The sequence below is a fragment of the Coturnix japonica genome, unplaced genomic scaffold (genome assembly GCF_054131305.1).
Source record: "Coturnix japonica strain WE unplaced genomic scaffold, WE-NBRP24 Scf041, whole genome shotgun sequence".
Lineage (NCBI taxonomy): Eukaryota > Metazoa > Chordata > Aves > Galliformes > Phasianidae > Coturnix > Coturnix japonica.
The window spans coordinates 3,419,485-3,431,159 of NW_028188944.1; the positions used below are offsets into that span (position 1 = coordinate 3,419,485).

Consider the following 11,675-nt stretch of genomic DNA (forward strand, 5'->3'; position numbering starts at 1 on the left):
GGAAAGGCTGCTGCCATCTGTGAGAGTGCACTGAGCTCTGCCTGGGGATGGCAGAGGAGCCAGCTGAGAACTGATGGAAAGGGCTCAGAGAGGAGAGCAGCAGATTCTGTTCCTTGCTTCCTGATCAGGAAGGACAAGAGGAGGAGGGGAACAAGCAGGTATCTGAGTTACAGCTGGGATGGAATTGTTTTCTTCAGGCTGCCTACTATGGTGCAGTTTTTTGTTTATAAGAGAAAAACAACGGTGATAACACTCTGATGTTTACAGCTGCTGCTAAGCAGCATTGTACAGAGCCAAGGCCATGGTCAGTGGAGGGCTCAAGGAGCTGGGAGGGAACAGACTATGCACAGCTGACTGGAAGTGGTCAAAGGGACGTTTTGTAGCACCTGACAGCAAGCAGAAATTGTATTGAAAGGGGTGGCAGTTTATCTCAGTCTCTTCTCTTCCCAGTGCCCAACTGAGCATCAGTCTGGTGATACTGAGCAAGCGCTTGTGCATCAGTTGTTACATACTACTCCGTATAAATAGATATATAGTGATAACTATTACACCACTGCTTTTATCTCTTTTTTCAAATTGCTTTGTTACAACCCACAAGTTGTACTTTTTTTCCCCAATTCTCTTCCCCATCCCACTGGGAATGGGGCAGTGCACAAAGCACTGTGAGCTGCTGAGCCACATGCTGGATTCAACAACCACCATCATTTTGGTGCCCGATGTGAGACTCCAACGATTGAGATAACAGCACATCTGTCCAGAGTGAGATAACACAGGGCTTTGTGGGAGCTGGAAAACTGCAGGCCATGATGCTGATAGTTTCCCTATTTGTGGAGACTGATGAGTCTTCTCATGAAGCTGCATTGCACAGCTCCTTGCTTGCTGCTTGTTTTCCCTGCTGCATCATTTGTCAACTCGGGATGCTGGATTAGGGTATTTATTTTGGTATGCTGTTTGACTCTGGTTTATATCATGATAAAATTGGCAGCTGACAAAATGAAGTTTTGTGCACATTCATCTCTGATGTCATCTTTGAGTTATGGAAGTTATACTGTTGATAAGATTAGTAATTACACCCTTGACTTGGACTCCTCAGGGAGTCTTGCTACGGAGGAGAGAAGGGATGACACTTTCCAGTAGTCCCTCAGACTCACTCTCACTTCTTTTTGTCCTGGAGATTGACAGCTAGTTCCAATAGCTCTTGAAAATTTTCACTATCCGTGGGGTGCTCACACCAGCACACTCCCACTGTTACGTGTCATTAATGTGTTTCAGCTTATGTTTCAGATTAAACAGTTATTCAGAAATATCAGTGAGAGATCTGCCCCAAGGTGAGAAGGCTCTGCATGGCAGGGGGTGTGGGATGGTCTGGGCAGCTGCCTGGAGTGGTGGGCACCCCCAGGGCTTTGGAACTTCATCTCTGAGCAACTGCAGGATTCTGAGAAACTGGTAGAATATTGGGGGCAGGTCTGCTGTGGCTCTGGTATCCCCCAAGAAACACACATGACTGCAGTGTGCCAGATCCAGAGAGCTGGAAATGCTGACAGTGCTGCAGCCTCTGCAACTCCTGGCACAGACCCTGCAGCAGCTCTAAGGTTTTGCCACATGTCCTGCGTTTGCTCCAAGCTCTGGGACAGATCCCGCTGTCACTCCATCCCTCATAATGAGCTCTGCAGTCACTCCTGCTACGGGTCCTGTAGCTGTTCCAAGTATGGTAATAAGAAAATGCTACAAATTCCTCCCAAGGGAGGAAGTACAGCCCTGCGGTGGCTCCAACCCCTCCAATGAGCCCAGTGGCTGCTCCAACATAGTCACAGGTCCTGTGGTGGTTCCAGCTCTGGCAATGAACTCTGAGGTCACTTCAACTCCTGCAACAGCCTGACAGCCACTTCAGCTCCTACAGTGAACCCTGTGGCTGTTAAAACCCCTGCAACTAGTCCTGGACTTGCAAACAGATGCGCATAGGGATTAGTTCATATATGTTTGCAACTGCATATGTTGTATATGTGTGAAAATATACTAAATATATTATATGTGTATAAATACATTTGTCCTTTTCTTTTTCTCTTTGTCTCAACCCATAAACCTTAAACCACAGCACTGCCCCGAGGCACTTACAGATCTCCTTGGGACTATTCATTCTGATCTGGTCACACAGTGAAGAGTACCTGAAGATCTCAAGGTTTTCTCAGGGAGCAGCTCCTGAGGTATATTCCTTACACCAGCTTTGGAAGAGGCCTCCCTCCAGTTCTCTGGTCCTGCTCTAAAGGAGCCCTCTTGTTATGGCAGTGCCAGCAAGGAGACCAGCTCTGACACAGCTGTTCGTATTGCTGGCTACTGACTGCAGCCCTGGATTGCTGCTGTAGAGGCAACAGGACGGTCGTGAGACACACAAGACCATCAGGACTGCACAAATGAGAGGACTTGAGAGCACTGTGGTGGTGTAAAGAGATCAGAAATGAAAAGAGCACGTTGAGCTGCTGTCTGTGGCTGTACCTCCCCAAATCCAGACAAAGTAGGAAAAAAGAAAAGCTAAGTAAAAGTCTATTTTGAAACCTTTTTAGGTATATTTTAACGTATTCGGGGAATCTGGATACATGTTTAAATGAGCTCTTGGAGTGAAAAAAAGGAAATTAGGTAGGAAATAAGTGTAATACATTTTTATTTATAAGTTCAATAACATTTTTTTGCACGTTGCTATATCTCACATTATCAAACAATAAAAGATAAATAAAACATGAAGAACCATCACTGGGAATCCTATGAGGAAGTTGTCCATTTTATGGAAGCTGGAATAGTGCTCACTGCAACACCTTCCTGAGAGCGTGCTTGATCTCCCTGTTCCTCATGCTGTAGATAATAGGGTTCAGTGTTGGAGGAACCACTGCATACAGAAGTGCCACTGTCAGATCCAGGAGTGGGGAGGAAATGGAGGGGGGCTTCAGGTAGGCAAAAAAGGCAGTGCTGACAAATAGGGAGACCATGGTCAGGTGAGGGAGGCACGTGGAGAAGGCTTTGCGCCGTCCCTGCTCAGAGGGCATCCTCAGCACAGCCACGAAGATCTGCACATAGGACACAACTATGAAAACATAGCAGCCTACGTCTAAACTGATAGTAAAAATGAGAAACACAACTTCCCTGAGATTTGATTCTGAGCAGGAGAGCTTGAGGATCTGGGGGATTTCACAGAAAAACTGGTTGACAACATTGCCTTGGCAGAGAGGCAGTGAAAACGTACTGGCAGTGTGCAGCAGGGAATGGAGAACCCCAGTGCCCCAGGCAGCTGCTGCCATGGTGGCACAAGCTCTGCTGTCCATCAAGGTCCTGTAGTGCAGGGGCTTGCAGATGGCAACGTAGCGGTCATAGGACATGATGGTGAGAAGGGACAACTCTGCTGACATGAAGAGGAGAAGGAAAAAGAGCTGTGCAGCACATCCTGTGTAGGAGATGGCCCTGGTGTCCCAGAGGGCGTTGGCCATGGCTTTGGGGAGAGTGGTGGAGATGCAGCTCAGGTCAAGGAGGGCCAGGTTGAGGAGGAAGAAGTACATGGGGGTGTGCAGGCGGCGGTCGCAGGCTACGGCTGTGCTGATGAGGCCGTTGCCCAGGAGGGCAGCCAGGTAGATGCCCAGGAAGAGCCAGAAGTGCAGGAGCTGCAGCTGCCATGTGTCTGCCAACGGCAGCAGGAGGAACTCGCTGATGGAGCTGCTGTTGGGCATCTGCTGTTGTTGGGCTTGGAGTCCTGCTCAGAGTGCAGAAGATAATGACAAGTCCAGACCATTCTTAGAGACACTACTCCTGCTATATTATGAAATGTTTTTATTCTCTTACAACAGTGTACATTTAGCACCATTTCTTGCATTTAATTTCATGTATTTCAACATTCCTTAAGCAGAAGCAGCATATGGAGCTCTAACCTTCCTCTTATTTTCTTATGCCTTCTCCCTGGATATTTTCATCTGTTTCAAGTCTCATATCTTTACCCCAAGTGCTCTTAGAGCCCTTTACCCGAGCTTCTGTGGCATTCAGTTTCAGTTAGAAAATGCTGCCTGTTTGTAGGATAAGTGAATTATTCATGCCTACAGAAAATGATGATAATTCCATCCTTTGAGAAAGGGGAGACTGAAAGCACATCATGTGTGACTGTTCACAAAACAAGCAATTGATTGACAAAAAATTCTCATAACTCTTATTGTCCCTTTTAGATTTCTGACTCCAATTCTCTTTGCCTCAGAACAGGAAATGGAAACCCCCTGCCTTGGCTCTCCTCTTGCGAAGTGCCCTCATAAACATACTGTTGTGCAGTGGAGCTGTGATCCCCTGCCCCAGGCAGCAGCTGTGGCAGCACAAGCCCTGCCGGGGGGCTCCTTCCCCCCACCCGTCTCCCCGCAGCGCCCTGGGCAGCTCCCCGGGCAGGCTGAGTGCTGAGCCTGGCAGGCGGCAGAGTCCCATACCCGGCACACAGCCCCTGGGGCACAGCAGGGACCCTGCTCTGCAGGACAGCCCTGGGCACCCGCCTGCAGCCCCGGCTGCACAGCCTGCAGCCGTGCTGGGACACGCAGCCCTCAGGGCTGTGCTCTGACACTGCAGTATGGAAGCCCTCAGCTGGAGCAGAAGGCTTTTTCCACAGTGAAGAAACTTGCAGTGCCTGCATCCAGATCTGCTATGGGATATCCCAAATTAAGAAAATTTATTTTCTTTTATTTTAAAAAAATTTATTTTAAAATTTATTTTAAAAAAATTATGAAAAGCAGCTCATGGTCAGCTGTGAGACTTACCTTGTCATGGTCTGTGAGCAATGCTCCTGCAGAGAGCTCACAGCCCGCTCACACCACACACATCCTGCAAGCTCTCTCCAATTTCTCTCCTCTCCTTCTGTCACCTGCAGGCTGTGCTGTGCACAAGAGCTGCTCCTGGGCACAGCTGTCTCTCTGCAGCTCTGCCCACTTTTATGAGCTCCCTGTGTCCCAGGAGCATGGACAAGCAAGCAGCAGATGATGTCATTTTTATCCTTCCCACTCATGTCCCCTGACACATCCCTGGGTCTTCATGGCCAACAGCTCCTGAAAGACAACAGCATCATGACTGTGCTTTGAAATCCACTCAATTAACCACCACATGTCCAGTGGTCAGTGACTGATTGGAGACATATGGGGAGTGCTCCCAGAGTTCATTTGATGAAACAATAAGGGCACCCAGACAAGGAAGGCGAGGTTTGGACTTTCCCTGTGCAGGGCAGTGATCCAGCTGAGGCAGTGCAGGAGTCTCATCCCTTGACAGAAATCCTGGAGCTGAAATGGGATTCGGCTCCTTACACACCCACAGGAGCTGGGATTCCTCTGGTTCAGTTCAGAAGTGCACAAGGAGTTGCCTGCATGTGAGCTCCTGCTTTGAGTCCTCGGTTCTTCAGCTGGGAGGCAGTTGCTCACACACAGACACTGGGTGATGCCCAAGGTGCCTGGGCTGCTCCTGATGTGTGCCAGTGCTTGTAAACCGTGTGGGAAATCCCTGAGACAGACACCTCCTTCCTGGGCATCAGCCGAGGGCCAGAGAGGGGATACACACTACTCCCACTGCCCTCCAGATTTCTCCATCCCTTGCTCTTTGTTCAGTCAGATACCTCCCAATTATCTGTCTGATTTCTGACTTTCAGGGGGATTACTGGAATTTGTTCCATCTCCCCAAAGTCTGATGGAATGTGTTGTCAACTCCTTCGCTGTGATTTGATCTATCCCTTCCTATCTATTCTTTTTCTTTTTCTTCTTATACTTTTTTTCTCAATCACTGTCTCTTTTTTATTAAGGCACGAAGTCTGAAAGATGTTCATTAATGTCAGTAAAAGTGAAAAGCAGAGTTGGAGACAAAGATATAAATCAATGAGAATGTGTTAACCCATCTCAATGTGTGAAATACTCACAAGTCCTGATCAATTTTAAGTTGATACCTCTCAACTACCTGGCTGATCTATCCCAGGGAGATTACTGGAATTTGCTCCATCTCCCAGAGTTTGATGGCCTCTGTTGTCAACTACTTCACTGTGATTCAATCTATCCTATGCTACCTCAGTATAAATCATTTCTTTTAAAAATATTCCATATGAAAGACAAACTTCAGTAGATGCAGCTTGAACATGGCATGCAGTTGATCACTGTGTTTTACTGTTCATTCAATTGTATCACCTTTCCTTCCATTTGCTGGCCAGATAAAAAAGAGAAATCTTTCCTTTTCCATGTGCAGCTGGTTCTCTAAGGAAAGCCAGAGAGAGTTGGTGCAAAGCAGTTTTAACACTGAGCGGATGAATGCAGAGGAGAAGAGTGATGTGAAGAAAAGTGATGCAAGTCCCATAGGTCCAATGTGAGCAGAAATCGTGTGGGGAGGTTGAGAAGGACCTTTGTCAACACAGTAACAGTACAGAACTCATTGGGACATCCTGGATTGGTATCAGTTGCACAGTGCTGCTTTAAAACCAGATATAAATAAAGAGAAAATAAATTTATAATGGATTCTATCTCTTTAATCTCTCTCCAGATATCCCTCCTTTTTGCTGAACAAGTTCTGATAACCTGAAGAAGATAACAAGATGGCATAAGGCACAGGAGATTATTTAGGTTATAATGGTCCCAGGGTGCATTTGATGCTGAGTTCATCAGCCTCCAGTGCAGAGAGAAGTTTGCACAAAGTGCTCAACAAGACAAAGTCAGAAGTAACAGTGAAGTTTCTTGGAGTATTAATGGGCCCAGTGAGGGCCATTACCAAGTAAGCTTCCCAAGGGACTTGTTAGAGAAGATAACTGGAAGCCATGACTACAGGCAGGCAAAGGCACTGGCATGCTAAGAAACCTCTCCTTTGCCTTATGAAGCAAACAGGACAAGCCCTGATTACAAGACCAGTGGTAGAGAGATCCTGTCTCTCATGTTGGCTCCTAGCATTTCCTGGGGCAATGGGTTGGAATTTTGTATGATGTTAAATGAAAGACATGGGGACAGAAGATCCCAGGCTCTACATGTGGTGCAAGGACGCTGTGAGGTTCATGTCCCATATGAGACCTATGTTTCATTGCAGGATGTGAGAAGGGATGTGAGAAGGGCCCAGTGTGAACAAGCAGTCAATCCCTGTGAAACTCTGAACTTCAGATCTCTCAGTTCCAGTGCCCTCCTTTGCACATTCTCCCAGAGTTTGATGTCCTTTATGTTCTGTGGTGCCCAGAAGTGCACCTAGTGCTGCTAGTGAGGCAGTAGCAATGCAGAGCAGAGAGGGATGATCCTTTCCCTCACCCAGCTGGCAATAAGTTGCTTCATGCACTCCAGGGGACTGTTGGCTTTCCTGGCTGCCTGGGCACACTGCTGACTCACATTCAGTGTGATGCTGACCAGCACCCCAATCCTTTCCAGTCAGACTCCTCTCCAGTGTCCCATATCCAGTCAGTGTGTATGTCCAGTGTTGCCCCTACCCAGGTGCACAATCAGGCACTTGTTCTTGTTATACTTTATGCACTTGGTGCTTAGTACCAACTGGTACCCACTTCTCTGACTTGTCCACATCTCTCTGCAAGTCCTCTCCACCCTCAGTGGAGGCAACAGCACCTCCTCATCTGGTCTCATCAGCAAACTTGCTCAGAACGTCTTCTAGTCCTGCATTCAAGTCATCTGCATAAACACGAAAGGAAAGTGGCCCCCAAATGGAACCCTGGGGACCCCTGATAGTGACCATCTACCAGCCTGATGGAACCCATGGACTATAATCCTTTGGGACTGACCTACTGGCCAACTGCTCACCCACCACATTGTGTTTCTGTCTAGCCATATGCAGAACATTCTGTCCAGAAGGTTGTTGTGAGAAACAGTATCAAAATTTCCACTGAAATCCTCAAGGATTACATCAACTGGCTTCCCTTGGTCAACTAAATGGATAACTGTGTCACAAAATGAGCTTAAATTAAACAGGACCTTCGCCTCACAAACTTGTGTTGGCTGTGACCAATGACAGAATTGTCCTTCAGCTGTTTTTCCATAACTCCCACCATCATTTTCTCCATAATTTTACCAGGCTCTGGACTGACAGGTCCATAATTGCCCATGTCATCTTTCTTGCTCTTCCTTACAACGAGACAACATTTGCCAGCTTCCTGTCAGCTGGCATGACCCTAGACTTCTATAGATGCAATTGAAATGAGAGCCCAGAGCACACTAAGGTGTCATCATGGAAAGAAAGTAGATGTGCCATAGCTTTGCAATGCCTTGAACTCCAGAGTATGCCACAAATGGAGTAGAGGGGAAGATTTGCCTCTTCTGTAGTGAACTCATTCATTTGGTAAGCAGAATAACACTACCTGATACATGGGGACTGTGTCTCTGCTCTGCTCTGCTCAGCTCACAGGGCAGAGGTTCAGGGTGTTGCTCTCATGTCAGTGCAGGTAAACTCACTTTAACCCTTTTTCCTCTGTAAATGCTTCCTCTGTTTCTATGCTCAGATACACTTCCACATTCCCTCAAGTACACTTTCATAAATAATTAACAATTACACTTTCTTATACCATCAAAACAGTTTGTCAAACAGTACAGTTCTTCAGTTCACATAAACTCCCTTAATACAGTCTGTATTCTTCAGTTATAAACACTGTGCCACAGAACCAGCACTGACTGAATCACCTCCCTCACACACTTCCTCGCAAGCAGTACATAGTATTACATAAATGGGTTGACATTCATTGGTGGTGGAATGTACACCTCTCCTCAGGACCATCTTACTAATCTACAGAGTACAAACTCCCGTCTTTTTACATACAAGCAGAAACTGCATATGAGTGGACAGACAACAGTCTTTCACTTTGTCCGTGTCCAGCCATTTCCCTCACAGGAGGAAGGAAACATGGATCGGGACTCGGCACTCACCCTGCAGCTGTTCTGTGTCTCACTCACAGCACACTCACTCTGACATTTAGATCAAAAACCATGGTTAATTCATACTACACAATGCTGACAACATTTTCCAGCTGGAATCTTAATAACACTCATACTCTGGTCGACCAGTTGCAAACGTTAATGTTTTTCCCAGAGTCGGCTTGACACACGGTACCAAACACTTACAGCAGATGATAATATTGAACATACAACCTATAAGCCCCATGATTACAACTTGGAGAACCCAGGCTACCATTTGACAGGCTATCCACTATATCCCATACCCGTAGGAGACACCAACCTAGGTCCCTCCTATTGCCAACCACCTGGGAGAGAGTATTTGCTCTTGTTTCCATTCATATGACATACAGTTCCCTTTCATAGGAACTCACCCAAGGAGTCTTCCTACCCCAGCTGGCAACCAAAGCCATGAGCTCACCTCCCTGGGAGCAGCACGTATGGCTGTAAACTGTGTAGGATGTCTCCTCAAGACATATGGGCTCCACTTACCATACACATACCTGGTCCACCTAGGGGTGGTCCTTGTCTGTCCCTGCAGTGATCAGGTGAGGAAGGGAGTCCTTCAGAGAAATCTCAGGGTGCGCCAAAAGTGTCTCCCTCTCAGATGGTCCTGCAGCAAACAGAGCTGGTCCCACCTGGGCCGCCAAATTGACTACAGGAATTGAACTCTATAACCTCTATAACTGATACAGTCTCCCATGACATACTTATACCAAAGTTGAGGAAGTATGGGATAGATGAGCGGACAGTGAAGTGGGTCGAGAATTGGCTGACTGGCAGAGTGCAGAGGGTTGTCGTTGGCAGTGCAGTGTCTGGCTGGAGGCCTGTAACTAGCGGCGTCCCCCAGGGGTCTGTGCTGGGTCCAGTCTTATTCAACATCTTCATCAATGACCACCCGCAGCAAGTTTGCTGAAGACACGAAGTTGGGAGGATTGGCTGACACACCTGAAGGCTGTGCTGCCATTCACCGAGACCTGGACAGGCTGGAGAGCTGGGCAGTAAGACACCGGATGAGGTTTAACAGAAGCAAGTGAAGAGTCTTGCACCTGGGTAGAAATAATTGCATGCACCAGTACAGGCTGGGGGAAGAGCTGCTGGAGAGGAGCTCTGCTGAGAGGGACCTGGGCGTCCTGGTGGATGACAGATTGACCATGAGCCAGCAGTGTGCCCTTGTAGCCAAAAAGCCAATGGCATCCTGGGGTGCATTAAAAAGAGCGTGTCCAGCAGGCCAAAGGAGGTGATCCTCCCCCTCTACTCTGCCCTGGTGAGGCCTCATCTGGAATACTGTGTCCAGTTCTGGGCTCCCCAGTACAAAAAAAGACAGGGATCTCTTGGAAAGAGTCCAGCGGAGGGCCACAAAGATGGTGAAGGGCCTGGAGCATCTCCCCTATGAGGAGAGACTAAGTGAACTGGGTCTGTTTAGCCTTGAGAAAAGAAGGCTGAGAGGGGACAGGATCCAGGTTAATAAATACCTGAGGTGTGGGGGTCATAGTGGTGAGGCTGGTGTGTTTTCAGTAATGCGTGGGGACAGGATTAGGGGTAATGGGATGAAAGTACAGCATAGGAAGTTCTGCACTAATGTGTGCAATAACTTCTTTATGGTGAGAGTGACGGAGCACTGGAACAGGCTGCCCAGGGTGGTTGTGGAATCTCCTTCTCTGGAGATATTCAAGACCTGCCTGGATGCCGAGCTGTGCAACGTGGTGTAGGGAACCTGCTTTGGCAGGGGGACTGGACTCAATGGTCTCTGGAGGTCCCTTCCAACCCCTACAATTCTGTGATTCTGTGAATATCAATGGGGTGGTTTGGATGGGGAAAGACTACCCCTTTGAATGACCTTTTGTCAGGGCATGTCCTGGGATTCCTAGGATCCTCAAAATGCAGCACTGCTTCTGTCACTGAAAAATGGGGCCCTGTGTGGGACGGAGGGAGGGTCCATGAGTCCCTGGCCCACCTGACTGAGTATTTCCATGGTCTTAGCAAAGACATACTTACAACTTGAGAATGACAGTTAGCTGCGTTCATGGTGGCATGGCCACTGCTGATGGCCTTGAACTGTCTAAACATAACTGAAGAGGCTCAGGCTGATGCAAATCAGCTATTGAATGATAGTGTTGAAAAACTGGAAAGACAGGTGGAAGATTTAATGGGGAAAAAACCTAATTCAATCATTCTCCTATGGAAGATCAGGAACATCTCTCTGGAAGACCATGGGGACCCTGTACAAGGGAATCTGTATAAAATGGACTCTGTAAATGAAGGCACTAAAAGGTCAGATTTTGAGGTTCCATTTGGACTAGATCTATTTGAGATCTGACTGATTGTAACCCAAAAATGAAAAAAAAACAATAATGCAGGATAGGCTGGTGGGAGTGCCCTGACCAGTGTCCAACCCCCCAAACCCTGCTGCCCATAATACAGCAGCTGAACTGTTGGATATAGTACAATGGTTTAGACAGAAACCAAGAGAGCATGCCAGCATAGCTGCTCTGGTTATGGGACATGGAGGCAGAAAGCGCTGTGGTGAATGGACTGGAAATTTCAAAACTGACATCCATTACTACTCACCCTGCCCTCAGGCAAAGACTGTATGCTCTGTCCAACATAATGAGGATAGCCATTTGATCAGTGAATGATTTATGGCTGTGTGTCATATAACATGGCCAAATAAGAATGACATACCATTAAATATCAGCCTGTGGTCCTCTATGGAGGACTAACAAAATTATATTAGAGAATTAGGCATGAAAGAGGGAATCT

The 11,675-nt window shown here is 47.3% G+C and overlaps 1 protein-coding gene across 1 annotated transcript; it reads right to left on the bottom strand.

Annotated features, from left to right (window-relative positions):
• Positions 1-2,798: 2,798 nt before the first annotated feature.
• LOC146752814 (olfactory receptor 14C36-like) lies at positions 2,799-3,713 on the bottom strand. The gene has a single exon (XM_085531285.1). The coding sequence runs from the start codon at positions 3,711-3,713 to the stop codon at positions 2,799-2,801; it is 915 nt and encodes a 304-aa protein (XP_085387411.1).
• Positions 3,714-11,675: the final 7,962 nt, after the last annotated feature.